Here is a 15,109-nt window from a genome sequence, read left to right as displayed (position 1 = left end):
ACACGTGGAAATTAAGGTCACTCACTCATCTCAGACCACAGCCATATCTGTGTGCAATGGAGAAACGAAGGACTGCGGGCCAGCGAGTTCAATCGATTCTTTTGAGCTCTGGAGAGTGGATGTCGTTCCCAAACACGAGCTAGCATGCCAGAGCTTAGCCTGGAGTCCTTCCATGCAAACTGACACACTCTAAAACTAGGACGTTATAATGGAAACACGGCACAACCTCAGCTGCAGATGTTCTATGTGATGTGTAGTCACAAATAAGCTGTGAATATCAGCGCTGGATTCCATAGTATTATTTCCCCCCTGTTACTTTGATTCCCCTTAATAAAAGGGCTGAGTTATAGAGAATTATACCCAAAGAAATGGAAGTCCTATAACAATGCACTACGTTACTGAGTGACAAAGGCACTCTTGATTTCTGCCAACTCCCAGCAGATCAAACCTGAGTAAGGAACAAATCTGCCCCATAGGCTATTTTTACATCTAGCTACTGTCAAATGTTTACTCCCAGTTGTGACCCTGGCACCGATTCCAGCTAGCAGTGTGTTCCGGGGCAGGTGGAAAATGTTGTCTATTTTGGGTAGCGGTGTCTCTTTAAGGATACACATGCAATACCAAAAGTGGCTATGAATAATGTTATTAAAGCATTGTTGAGCTGCCTCTACTAAGCAGGGATTATTATAACCGCTCCTGGGTGAACGTGAGCCCATGCTCACAGCCACAACAATCCCTTCCTTAATTTCCATGCTATGAATGCTGGGAGTTTGGGGGGTGGTGTGGGGGAGGGCAGTTCTCAAGCTCCCTGGGCGCATTGTTCTCTTTGCTTTATATGACACATTCAAGAAGCTTTACATGCAGATGCCGAGATATGAAAGAATTTCTGTAGATTTTCATAGGCTGAATTGCCATGGAGCGCTTAGCATAACAAAACGCTCTTGTCTAGTAAACTCAGCAGCCAACACATTGATCTAATAAAGACTTTAGAATAAGAGTTTAAAGAAACACTCACAAATAGCTGAGAAATTATAAATCCTGAAAGACCTTAATGCGGCAGCCGAGTAATGCTGTGTGACAGCCGTAACGTTTCAAACACTAGCATCTAATCCACTTCCAACCTTTAAAAAAAATACGAGACAGTCAGGAAGTCCTGATCTGCAAAAGCACTGGGCACCTGCAGCTCCTACTGACTAACCCTGGGGCCGGCCTGTTCGGCACGCCTGATAACGCTTCATTTAGGGCCAGGTTTACTAAACCAGAGACCAATATTCCACGCCTGGGCCAAACCCTCAAAAGTATTTGGGCACCTAATTCCCATTGAAATCAATGGGCATCTCAATACTTTGGAAGATCTGGGCATGTTTCCATATTTAGGATCGTGAATACATGGCCTGATTTAATATTTTAAAGCCAGAGAGGACCATTATGACCATCTAGCCTGACCTCCTGCTTAGCCCAGGCCAGAGAACCCCACCTAGAGATTCCTGGTTCAAGCCCATAGCTGGTGCCGGAGCTAGAGTCTCTTTTAGAAAGGCGCCCACACTTGATTTATTGTCAGAGGCAATGGGCCCCCACAGCTCCCAGTGATGCCAAAAGGATCCAATCACTCCCTCCCACAGGAAATTCCTGCTGTAAACACTGAGATTCACCCCAGGGGTTACCCCCATTCCCCACCCTGGAGGAGGAGTTTCAGACCTTGCCTGTGGGGAGGAGCGCGTGGGCTGTGGCTCAGAATTCTCACCGGGGTGAGGCTCCATGGGAAACCATTCTGTGCTGCCACGTACCCTGGAACCATGGTGTGGGGAGCAGTATGTGCTAACAGGGCTCCTCCCTCCAGCCGTCATTGGCTCCCCATTCCCTGCTTGGGCCTTCCCTTCCCCTCCCATTGCCCAGGAGAGTACAGGGCATGGAGGGGTACTGACGCTGCCTTTAGGAGTATTAACTCCAGCATGGATTTCCTAAGGGAAATCTCCCAGGTGAGGGGGAAGGGTCATGCCACGAACCACCAGCAAATTCCAAGAGCATTTCAGAGCCCAGGGCCCTGGGGTAACCTCCACTGCACCAGATAAGCCTCTCCACGTCTAGGTGACCCACATCAGTGGTGGCAGAGGGATCAGGAATAGCAGCCAAGCAAAAAAACCTATCTTTGGATATCACTGCCAGTGGCTGCTTCCTTTCCACATGCTCGATTGGTCCTAGCACTGAGCCAAGCACTTTAAAGCAGCCTCTAGTTGCTTTGGTTTGCAGAGTCCTTTCGTTCGGAGCTAGGCATGGCTTGTGGGAGACCATGCCATGTTCGCCTGGATTCTGCAAACACACCTGCTTTGCCAGGGCTCACGCCCCCTTTTCCTTGGGTTCACACTTGTGCACAGCAGCTCAGTAAGGGTGAGGCGTGAGCAGGAGCACCCCAGGATTTCACTGTCACTTGCTACCATTTGGGGGGGATGTCATGGAAGCTGCCCGTTTTTGTACAGCTGCATTCCATGCTCTGCTTCCTGATGGCATGAGAGTCCCGGGACCTCCCCGCTCCAAGCTCATGCCACTAGATAAAGCCAAAATGCTCCCTGTCCCCTTTCAGTCTGCACTCTCCAATCCCTAGCGCTGAGGGCTGGGCTATACAACGTCAATATCTGCATTCATGTCAGATTTTGGCATGGAATTACCTAGTCTGAGTATTTTATTTTTAAGGGAAAAGTGCAAATGGAGCATGATCATTCCCAACTGCAAAGTATCTGGCTTGGCCCCTCTCGACCCCAAGGCTTAGAGGCTATTACGTTGCCAAGTCACACACTTTCAAAGCCCGCTTTGTAAAGCCCTCCAAGGAGCCCTGCTCCCCAGCTTACCCACACAGGACACGCAGAGCTTCCCGTCCGAAGGGCTCGCGTGGAAAACCAAATGGAGCTGTTTCTCTCTCCTGGAGACGTGTGGCTGAGCCCACCCTCTCCGGATGTGATCCTAGAGCCACGGAGACTAAACACCAAAGGTGATGCTTAGATCTCTAAACCACCCCTGCCTGGTCGTTCCTAACCTAAATCAAGCCTGGTGTATGCTGCTCTGGGTACCTTCTCTTTCCCCAGGAGATGCCTCTACCAACCCGCCCCTAGCTCCCATAGTATGTTAGTTGATATACCCTGTGTGTGTCCCATGCCACTTCCAAGCTCTGTGTGAGGCTGCAGCGGTAGGCTAGAGAGCGGAATGTTTGTTCTCCTGTAGGCAGTGATGTCGGATGCTGAGACTGGAGTGGTCTGGGCCTGGGACCAGAGCAGGGCCGGCTCCAGGCACCAGCAAAGGAAGCAGGTGCTTGGGGCGGCCAATGGGAAGGGGCGGCACGTCTGGGTTTTCAGTGGCAGTTCGGCGGCGGGTTCCTCACTCCCTCTCGGAGTGAAGGACCCGCCACCGAAGAATGAAGCGGCGCGGTAGAGCTGCCGCCAAAGTGCCGCCGACTGCGGCTTTATCTTTTTTTTTTCTCCACTTCGCTGCTTGGGGCAGCAAAAAAGCTGGAGCCGGCCCTGGTCCAGAGGAAGTTCATCCTTCCATGCTCCTCCTTGATGCCCAGAGATTTCCCCTCCCTCAGAGATGCCTTGGTGGGCAGGGGGGAAGAAGAGCACTGGAGCATCATGGCAAGGAAATGGATTCACTGGGGGGGGGGGGAATAGTGTGGGCAGAAGGCATTTTTCCTGCAACGTTTCACAAATGACCCTTCCCCAGAGGGTGTTCCTCTGGGACTGCTAACTAACCTTCGCTTGTTCGTCCTTTGTGATATCCAGGTGAATCGCCATGTCACAAAAACCGAGACACCAACTTTCAACTCTCTGCCTCGGTTACCCATCTGGTAACTGGGGGCAAATAACTGCATCTGGGGCGGGAGGCTGAAATAAGGACTGTACAATGCTGTAGAATCCAGGGTATTAAGTTCAGTCAGCCGTTGAGAAGAGATGAGAACTCAGGGCCTAACAACTGGTTTGGTTTACAGCTTGTCAGTTCTTTGCTTTCTTCCCTTCTGTAGTCTTAAACTGCTGAAGTGGATGCTTGTCCTGGTTTCTTTAGATTCCTAAGTATTTTAGTGGCATTTCAGATTTTACAGATTTTCTACTGATAAGTTTCATCCTTAAAATGCTCATCTGTGCTAACCAGGACAAGCCCACAGGGGCCCCCACGAGAGTTTTTTGGGGCCCCTGGAGCGGGGTCCTTCACTCACTCCGGGGGCCCCGGAAAACTCTCATGGGGCCGGGGCCCCCGGAGCTTCTTCCGCTCCGGGTCTTCGGCGGCAATTCCGGAGCGGAAGGACCCCCCGCCACCAAATTACCGCCGAAGCGAGACCCACCGCCGAAGTGCTGGGTCTTTGGCGGTAATTCGGTGGCGGGGGCCCCCCGCCGCGGGTCTTCGGGGCACTTCAGCAGCGGGTCCCGGAGCAGAAGGACCCCTCCGTCGCCGAATTACCGCCGAAGCGGGGGCCCCCTGCCGCCGAAGACCCCAGACCCCCTGAATCCTCTGGGCGGCCCTGCAAGCCCAGGGCCTCAGTAACACCCTGAGCATAAGGCCAACTCAAATTCTCACACAAAATTTACAGGCAAATAACTCATGCTGTAGTCGCAACTGACAGCACCTTCCCATATAACAAACTTCCACAAGTCAAGAAAGCTGAAATCAAGTTATATTCCTCCATCAGGTTATAAACACAAGTTGTTCTGACTCTGACCTGCAAACCCTGGTGGAGGAATATAGCCTGCACAAAGCATTTCAGCCTTTGTGGGGGAAAAAAAGGGGCAGGGCCCATTTCGGAGTTTGCACTGAACAACCATGCAATCCCCTCCCCATCTTTATATAACTCAAAAATAGCCAGAGGGATTTTTCTCAGATACTTTTAAAACACTCTGAAACAAGTAAAATACTCACTTTCAGGCACAGACCTACCATGAAAAACATCCGCCCCAAAGTTGACTATTTTGTAAAAGTTTAAGTAACAAAGTTTTAATGGAATCTGATTTGCATTAAATCAGCGTGCGTGACCTGCACCTGTTATTGCATATTCCAGTACTAAAACAGATCACGAGGAGAGAATATTGTAGAGACAAAGCCAAGCTCACTGGGATCTACTGGTACAAGACTAATTTATGAATATCAAAATGTGCTCACATTGGCACTGAATTTAGCAGAGCTTTTGCCTAATCTCTCACTGGCTGAGTCAGCGAGAGGATTAAAGGGAGTATGAAAAGCGCTGGAAGAGATGAAAGGAGATCAGGCATTTATTCTTGATATATTCAGAGTATTGTAAAGAACACTCTGGGTGACAGTGGCTCAAAGGCTTCTTAGGACTGTTCCATCTGACAGGAGATTCCTTGCTGTAAAAGTGCAGCCTCCCCCGCAGGATTGTACAAGAACCTGGGCTTGTCTCTGGAAAAGGGGGTAAAGCCTTTTAATCAACGTGTTTGTTCCCAACTAAAGTGTTGATGAAAAGGCAGGCAGCGGAGTTAAGGAAGCACCGTTAGTGTACACCCAGGGTCCAAACCTTCAATAACCCAGTGTTCCCCGCTACAGTTCAGGATGTTTAAAAGCCAGAGTGGGAAGTGTATTTTAAACCAATCTCCGTGCACACCATTCTGTCTCAGAAATGTGCCAGCTACACAATGAGAATCCAAATCACATTTAATTTAGGAGCCCTTTCCCTCTCTGGGCTTCAGGGACGCTCATTAAAAACTAAACAAACTCACAGGGATGGTTTGATTACAAATAGGAAAGGAAGCAGCTGGTACCCAGGCTTACCTAGTCTGCACACAACCCATCTCCCAGGGGGGACTGTTAAAAATGATCCCTCTGATTACAGCTGAATAAATTAGTGCCCTAGGGTCATACTATAATGAGGTGCTCACTTATACAGAAATGCCCCCTCCTTGTTGCATTTTCATCATTATGGAAACAAAAAGAGGAAGATGCAACAAAATGTTGCCTTATTCTAACAACCATTGTTCAGTAACGATGTGGTTGTGACACAAATCTGCCAGTGACTGGAAGTGCAAAGGCTGACAGTCCTCAGATCACACTGTTGCGGACAGGGAGACTGGCATAGCTTATGGGATGCTCAGAATTGCTTGGCTTTTGTCCTGCACATAGGTGCTGAAACTAAGGGTGCTGGGTGTGCTGCTGCACCCCCTGGCTTCAAGTGGTTTCCATCGTATATAGGTTTAACAGTTTGGTGCAATGGCTCTCAGCGTCCGAACTACACAAATTGTTTCAGCACCCCTGGTCCTGCAATCAGATCCACAGACAGACTCTGGCACCCACGCGGTGACCTTGCTTAAGATTTGCCCCTAAACTACAACAACATTAAGGCCCTGATCCTGCAGTTGGATCCTTGCAGGCAGGCCGGCCCCTTCAACTCCACATGGGCCACAGACAACCTTTCAGGGCCTTAATTTTATTATGTGGATAGGAGCAAATCCTGCATCTCGCCCCATCCTCTATCTGTCTGCAGGGCAGAAGGCTCAATATGCAGCAGGATGACATGTAGGGAGCCTGCAAAGGGAGTTCTGTAGCTCCAGGGTGCAGAATCCAAAGGGCTCCACCCCCAGCAATGGGCAGGGGTGTTTTGGGGGGCAGAAGGGGCACGCCCAGTGAGTCTGCAGCTACACAATATAGGGGAATTGCACTTGTCTCTGAGGTTAGTGCAACATTGGGGCTGCAGGAGCAGGTGGGGAGCAGTTTTCTTGGGGCTGTGGGGGTGGAGAGCAGAGTGCATTTCTGGCAGAGATCCTCTGTGCTTTTGGCTTTGTGCAGGGTTTAGGATTTGACTCACTGGGGTGTATTTAGTTTTCTGGGAGAGGAAGGGAAAATTATCCTAGGCATTACTTTCATGGAAAGTTTTACGTTTTGAGTATCTACATATTTAACTGTACATTAAGAATCTGCTAAGAAAAGATTCCCTTGTGTCAAATTTTAAGGACTGAAATCTCCTGGTCAATCTAAACTCCTTTTTGAAATACCGAACGTGATTAGAGCTTCATAAGATTAGTAACCAACCGCAGTTCATTTAAATCAAAATTTCCGGTTACTCAAGTGCAAAAAAAAGTCTCTAAATCTGGTAAACTTCTATTGTTTTTTCTTAAAACACTAAAGGAACTTTGAAGTGGCCAAAATGGTTCTGTTTTATTTTTAAATCCATGGCAATTATTTTGTTTTTAGCATGCCAAGAATTTGTATGCCAAATTCCAGTTCCAAGTCAATTTTTATTACCAAGTTATCAACTCTGAAAATGCAGGTTAATTACCGAAACATTAACAGAGTTAACTGTCCAAACAAGCTGATTATATGAAGGCAGAGAGCCATTTTTAAAAAAATATTAAAAGCGAGCATGTCTAATCTGGAATTCCATTCTCTAATGCTCTAGGTAATGTCTCTACAATTCTCATCACTTAAAGGCTCAAAAACCAACCTTTGCCTTTCGGAGGCATTAGTTGTATTATTAGTTTATTTGAAGAGTAAGTTACAGTCAAGGAACAGAATAATCCTGCATGCGCATTTGGAGAAAAGGATTTTGAGAAATGTGCTTATATCCCTCCGGTGAACCATTTCAAAAAGAAACCCAGAAAATTACTTTTTAGGAATGCAAAACAGAACAGAGAATTAGCACTAGAGGTACAGAACTTCAAACTTTTGGATTGTGACATTGTCACAGAATGAACCAGCACCTAATCTTAACTCATTCATTGCCAGACCATATAACTGATACTTCAAGATCATATAGTCTCAGTTGGCCTTTTCAGTATTATTTTCTCACTCTGGCCCCGATTCAGAAAAGCACTTACGCATATGCTTAGCTTTGAGTACATGAGTAAGTCCCATCATATGTGCTTAAAGTTAAGCACGTGGTGAAGTGCTTTGCTGGATCGGGCCATGAGTGCTCAGCACCTTGCAGGATCTAACCCAGAACACTGAACTGACAAGTAGCTTTATTATTTGTTGGTAAATGTCTCTGGCCAGTTCAGAAGCGCAGTGCTGCCTTTCTCTCCGTTAATGGCTCTGGGAAGGGAGGGGGGGATGAAAACACAAAGGGTGAATGGGCTCCGCTCACCAATGCAGAATTCCTGCTCTGGGCTCCCTGTGTTGGAAACACCTTCCAGAGCAGAGGCTGCTCTGGCCTGTGCCATCTGTAACTCTCACTCCACTGTGGGGGACCCAGAGCGGGGTGGCACAGCCCGGGCAGTGAGAGTGGCTGACTAGCAGGGGCTCTGGCCTGGGAGGGGCAGCAGGATCCCAATGCTTCACAGAGCCAGCGGCTGGAGCTTTATGGCGGGATTTAAAGCTGCTCCCCTCCGGCAGGACCTCAGAGGCCCTTGGCCGCCGGGGAAAACACAATGCACTCCCTGCAGCCACAGGGTGAATCAAGCCCCCTGCCCATCAGTTCATAAGACTGTATCCACAACCACTTCTCCCACCACGAGCCCCGTGGAGCATTGTCACAGCGCTCCCTGGCCCATCCAGCCTCAATCTGCCCACCTCAATCTCCCCTCTAGCTATTACTCCCTGGGGAGGAAGGCTTCTCCTGCTCCCCCATGGGTATCTTGAGGAGAGGAGCACAGCCCCCTTGCTGACCCACCAAACCCATCCACAGCCTGCAGCTCTTGTCCCGCTCCCCCTAGCATGCTGCAGGGCCAATCCGTGCCACCACCCACAGAGCTAAAGTACAATTAAAACAACTCCTTCAAGGGAGACTGGAACCTGCAACCTCCACAGCCTCAGACAAATCCACAGCACCCTGGCCCTCACACACAGCTCACGTTGGGGGCCAGCAGTGCATGTGACGGGTATGAGTGAGCCGGCCAGCTGCTGTAACGCTCACCCCAAGCTGTGCTGCTGTGTGGCATCGCAATGGTGACAGTCAATTCTTAAGAACACACTAGTACATGTGAGGCATCCTGCCCAGCTCACCTTGACAAGAGGCCGCACAAACACGGCCAAATTCTCCCCCCAGACTCCACCTGGCCTCCTGTGCAAGACTGGGCTCACACACATGTGCCCCCGCTGAGGACAACACTTCGACCACTCGCACAGGGGCAGAAAAGTGTATCTGCAAACCCCCCTTGTCCTAATGGGTTTTTGTGAGTAAAATCTTAGACTTGTTCAAACGCACGTGCAGTCGTTTGTACCTCCAGTGCACACAGGCTGGGGGCTGAAATGGTACCTCAAAGGACAATCCGGTTTAAACCTACACTAAATCATACGGAAACCATTCAAACATTAAACAAACAGCCACGGGAATGAACCTTCGTTTGCAAAGTGCCTAGAGCTCGGTGCTGAAAGTGTCACTGTTCTCGTTAGAAACACAAAGGGAGCCGGGTCCTGCACAAGGGCTGAAAGACACCCCTGAGCCCGGGGGTTTCCAGGCGCTGCCCAGGAGGGGAGCAGGGCACAGAGGCCTGGACAGCCGGCGCATTTGCTCCCCACCCCATGGCCCGGTCGGTCCAAGCCCGCTCCGCGCGCTGCACCTGGCAGCCCCGCTAGCGACAGGCAGCGGGACCCTGCTCGGAGCGCAGCAGTCCCGGGGTCCGCCCGTCCCCTCCAGCTGGACACAGCCCGGCCCGTCAGTCCGCCCGCCCGCCCGCGCCCGGCCCCGGCCCCGGCCCCGGCCCCAGCCCCGTCTCACCCAGCCGGCACTCGCCGTCGTGCGCCTTGCGGACGCGCCGGGGCCCGGCGAGCAGGTGCAGGGCGCAGGCGCTGGGGTAGGAGCGCCCGTCGGAGCCGCACACCGCCCCGTCCTCCTTGCACACGCAGCGGCCGGTGCCCTCGGGCGCCCCCGCGCCCCGCGCCTGGCTCACGCACACCAGCCCCGGGCCGCAGCGGGGCCCCCGCGGGCCCCCGGCGCCCCGCCCGCCGCAGCGCTCGCCCTCGGCGCCCAGGCAGCGCTCGCAGCAGCCGCACTCGTCCCGCGCCGCCAGCTCGGGCGCCGGGCAGCGCGCCGGGGGGCAGCGCTCGGGCCGGCAGGGCCCGCACCCGCCGCCCGCGCCCCGCCGCGCCGCCAGCGCCAGCAGCAGCAGCAGCAGCAGCACCGGCACCAGCCGGGCCATGGCGCTGGGCAGGGAGCGCGCGGCACCGGCGGCAGCCGCTGGACAGCGCCGCCAGGCAGGGGCCGGGGGCGGCCCCATCCCGGCTGGAACAGCCCACAGCCCAGCCCCCTCCCCCCCCACAGCCCAGCCCCCTACTCCCCCCCCACAGCCCAGCCCCCTGCTCTCCCACCCCGGCTGGGACAGTCCCCCCCGTCCCCTCCCACCCTGCCTGTGACAGCCCCCGCCCCCTGCTCCCCCCACCCTGGCCGGGACAGCCCGTCCCCTGCCCACCCTACAGCCCAGCCCCTGCCTTCCCCCCACAGCTCAGCCCCTGTCACTCCCTAACCGGGGCTGAGACAGCCTGCCCCCAACCCCCCTACAGCCCAGCCCACCCCCTCTAACTCTGGCAGGGACAGCCCACCTCCTGCCCCCCCCTACAGCCCAGCCCCCCCCCCCAGCCCAGTCCCCTGCCACCCACCCCTAACCCTGGGCAGGGACAGCCCAGCCCCACCCCACACACATCCTGGTCCCTTCCCCCCCTCCACAGCCCAGCCCCTGCGCCCCCCCCCCCCGCCCCAGGCAGGGACAGCCTGCCCCCTGTGTTTCTGTGTGTTCCCTGTCTTCCTGTTCTCGTTGGCCGTTCTACAGCACTTCACAGGCTCGGCTGTGGTCGAACAGGAGTGGACTGATGTACGGGGTACATAGAATCATAGACCTGGAAGGGACCTCGAGAGGCCATCTAGACCAGTCCCCTGCACTCAAGGCAGGACTGAGTATTATCTAGAGCATCCCTGACAGGTGTTTGTGCAACCTGCTCTTAAAAATCCCCAATGATGGAGATTCCACAACCTCCCATGGCAACTTATTCCAGTGCTTAGCCACCTACACAGGAAGTTTTTCCTAATGTCCAACCTAAACCTCCCTTGCTGCAGTTTAAGCCCATTGCTTCTTGTCCTATCCTCAGAGGTTAAGAAGAACATGAGTTTGCTTGTTCCGCGTACCATTCGTTGCATGGGCCATGGCGTCCATATGCAGTCGCAGGGCTGCACAGGCTGCAGCACAGTGGCACCTGCAGCTATATGCACGTTACACACGATGTGAACTATAGGCAGGGCAGGTGCCAAATCATCAGCACTGGGCCCTCCTCACAGCTGTGGCAAGGAGCAGCAGTGCCGGCTGCCCCAGTACCACACAGCTGCAGCCTTGCAGCCCCTCTGCCAGGATGGGGGCAGGCAGCACAGGACCTACTGTCAGTGAGTGGCATTGCAGCCTGGTGCACAGGGGGAGGGGTCAGTCCCTCTCAGGTTTGGCCCAGCAGCCCTGCTGTCAGGATGGGGTAGCCCCAGGATCCAACCTGACCGGGCAATGGGACAGGCAATCAGGCTGCTGCCATGGGGCTGGCTCCTGCACCAGGGCTCCCCCCAGGAGCTGGCCTCACCCACTTCCAGCAGCCTGTCTTCCCTCCGCTCTGCCGCACCGGGACTCGCTCAGCAACAGCTGGAAGTACAGGGAGCTGCAGCAAGCTGGCCGGGAGAAGGGCGGCAGGGAGCCCTGGTGTGCATGAGAGCTAGCTGCTTCTGCTGTGCTCTGTCCTCCTCCCTCAACCTGCCGTCTGCCCCAGGAGCGGCGCCGCCAATCTCACCTCATGCTGGGGTGCTCCTTGGCTCTCTGACACCTCCTCCTCAGCCTTGGCCAAAACGTCCTGCATCATTTCGGCCCTGATTCTCTCCCTTCTCCCACGCTGGGTGACAGTTCACTCCCCCTGGCTCCTGTCTCAGCCCAGCAGAGAGGGGTGGGCCTGCCGTGGTCCTTGTCGGACCAGGAGGAAAAAGGATTTCTCTCCTTTTCCAGAGGCTGTCTCTCTTCAAGGTCACAGGATGAGACTTTTTATGATTAATTTTATTTTATTCAGACTTTATCCACTGGCCTCTTCAGAAGCTCCAGCAAGCCAAGGCACATAATTTTAATTTGGGTATGTCAGTTTTCTCATACTTCATCAATCTCATTTCCCCTCTTTCCTCAAGGCCCCTCTTACTAACTTTGGCTTTACAATCCCTTCAGGCCGGACAAGCTCTGGAAGCATTGTTATCCGCAGGGCACCTGAGTGGGAATGAGAACTTCTGTTCCAGGCTAATGGAGGACAACCATCCACCTGTGCTCAGGAGATTTTTTGGTGTCTGGTATCTGACCAGCACATCTCTGTATGCAGTGGGGTCGTGGGCTAGAGAGGCAGACGTAATCAGTATGCCCTGCCCTGGAATTTAACTGACCATCTAGAGTTTCTATCCCAGGTGAAGTTCACATACATCACCAGCCAGAAACTCGAGACAAAAGTCAATAAGATGCGGATGTAGGATGGAGACACATTCTTTACAATCACCCTGCATTTCTGCACAGCCCAGACTGGTAGCCCTGGACTGAAAACATCCGCTGCTACCATTTGAACTGACAAAACAGGCAGCCTGGGACATTTCAGCTGAGCCAGGAAGACAGTCCAGGGTGGCCGGATGTGTTATAAGACAAATACCCCATGTGACACTACGCCCCATGTTCTTCAGAGAGATATTGTTATGATATTATTATGGCATAACTAAGATGTGTTTTATGCAAGATGGGTCATGTGAGATGTCATTGGAGAGGTCATGATTTACTGAATTTGATTATCCTATTTGTATGAATGTATCATTTTTGTATCTGAAGTTAGGAATATTGTTTATGCATCCGTTACAAATGTGTTTACACCTGGGGAACGCCCACTAGACAGAATGCAATCAGTCTGGATGGCCGGTTGGAAAGGGCCATTAGGGAAAAACAATAGGTCTTTGAAGATGCTAATTTTTCACCTTCCTGGGGATGCTGCAAACAGCCTCTGAGTTGTGGCTGCAGGGACATGTGACCAAGTCACCTGGTTCTGGACTCCATGACAATACTAGTATTTTTCCATTGACTGGGGGTGGGGATCAAACTGGGAGACAAAGAATTCCTGCCATATGCAAAAACTATTAAAGGCAGGGGAGTGACATCATTGTGGTTCATTCTTCACTCCCCGCCCAAGAAAGAGGACCGCTGGAAACACCTGGGAACAAAGAGATTGGACTAGGGGAGAAGGACTGAGCCTATGCTGGAGGTTGTCTGGCCTGTGAAAGGAATAACTGGAGTTTTAAACTGCAAGCAAGTGCAGCTTGCCTTCAGAAATCTCTGCAGTCTGCCTAAATCGACATTTAGGGTGAGAATCTGCTATTTATAACCAGTTTCTTTAGTATATTGTGCTTAGATTGTGTGTTTGTTTTTTTTGCTGGGTAATCTGCTTTGATCTGTTTGCTATCCCTTATAATCACTTAAAATCTCTCTTTTGTAGTTAATACACTTGTTTTTGTTTTGTCCAATCCAGTGTGTGTGGAATCATAACTCAGGGCAGAAAGCTGTGTGTATTCCTCTCCACACTGAGGAAGGAGGCGAATTGTATGGGCTTACACTGTACAGATCTCTGGGCAGCGCAAGACAGTAAAATGTTTGGGTTTAGCCTAAGCAAGTCCTGGGGGGAAAGATAGGTCAATGGTTTGCGCATTGGTCTGCTAAACTCAGGGCTGTGAGTTCAATCCTTGAAGGGGCCATTTAGGGATCTGGGGCAAAAATCTGCCTGGGGATTAGTCTTGCTTTAAGCAGGGGGTTGGACTAGATGACTTCCTAAGATCCCTTCCAACCCTGTCATTCTATGACTCCTTAACTGAGTTTTAATTGCACTGTTAAACAATAATAGAATACCATTTATTTTAATATTTTTGGATGTTTTCTATATTTTCAAATATATTGATTTCAGTTACAACACAGAATACAAAGTGTACAGTGCTCACTTTGTTAGTTTTGATTACAAATATTTGTACTGTAAAAAAGATAACAAAATAGTATTTTAATTCAGCTCAGACAAGGACTGTAGTGCAATCTCTTTATCATGAAAGTTGAACTTACAAATGTAGAATTATTATTTGTCTAATAATTGTATAATAATGAAGATGGATTTTACCTCAGGGACTTGGTGTGTGGCAGGGGAGGAGAGGCTAGTGCAGGGTGGTCTGAGCTTGCCAGGCCTCCATTCTCTATGGCAGTGTTTCTCAAACATTTTGTGCTGGCAACCCCATTTTGACTTTAAAAAAAATTGTGACCTCCTCCCCCCACTAGAAAAAATTGTGACCCCTCTACCCTCAGGGTGGGGGGCTCCAGCCCCTCTTGGGGGCATGGGGCTCTGGGCTCCAGCCCTGCTTGGGGCACCCATGGAGCTGTGGGCTGGGACTTTAGCCCCCTACCGCCAATGCCTCCCTCCCCCCCAGGGGTATGCAATTAATATTTTTATATTAACATGTTTATTTTGTTTTCTCTTAATCACAGGTGTTAGCTGCAATTAATTGATACCCTATTCCATACCATTCATGATTTTATAGATCTCTGTCATATCCCTTCTCTCTTATCCTATGACTGCTTAGTTTGCTTAAGAGCCTTTGAAGGACCTTGTCAAAGGCTTTCTGAAAGTCCAAGTACACTGTATCACCCTTGTCCACATTTGTTGACCCCCGGAGAGACTTCTAATGGAAATCATGCCTCACCGATCTATTTACAAAAGCTGTGTTGACTCTTCCCCAACAAATTGTGTTCATCTGTGTGTCAGATAATTCTGTTCTTTACTATCATTTCCACCAGTTTGCCCAGTGCTGAAGTCAGGCTTACTGGCCTGTCATTGCCATGATCTCCTCTGGAGCCTTTTCAAAAATTGGCATCACATTAGCTGTCCTCCAGTCATCTGGGACAGAGGCCGATTTAAATGATAGGTTACCTACCACAGTTAGTTGTTCTGCAATTTCACATTTGAGTTCCTTCAGAACTCGTGGGTGAATACTATCTGATCCTGGTGACTTCTTACTGTTTAATTTATCAATTTGTTCCCAAACCTCCTCTATTGACACCTCAATCTGGGACAGTTCCACAGATTTGTCACCTAAAACGAACAGCTCACAGACCATTGTGATCATCTAGTCTGACCTCCTGCATAACAGACTCTATGGAGCTACCCC

At 51.2% G+C, this 15,109-nt stretch overlaps 1 protein-coding gene across 1 annotated transcript in view; it reads right to left on the bottom strand.

Annotated features, from left to right (window-relative positions):
* IGFBPL1 (insulin like growth factor binding protein like 1) overlaps positions 1 to 10,142 on the bottom strand; it is a 30,788-nt gene extending 20,646 nt beyond the window's left edge. Inside the window, exon 1 of the mRNA XM_045020266.1 lies at positions 9,644 to 10,142. Coding sequence (XP_044876201.1) covers positions 9,644 to 10,142 — 499 coding nt within the window. The remainder of the gene's footprint in view (positions 1 to 9,643) is intronic.
* Positions 10,143 to 15,109: the final 4,967 nt, after the last annotated feature.

The sequence above is a fragment of the Mauremys mutica genome, chromosome 6, assembly GCF_020497125.1.
Source record: "Mauremys mutica isolate MM-2020 ecotype Southern chromosome 6, ASM2049712v1, whole genome shotgun sequence".
NCBI lineage: Eukaryota > Metazoa > Chordata > Testudines > Geoemydidae > Mauremys > Mauremys mutica.
The sequence above is the reverse complement of the archived record's forward strand: the minus strand, read 5'-3'. Positions and strand labels throughout refer to the sequence as shown.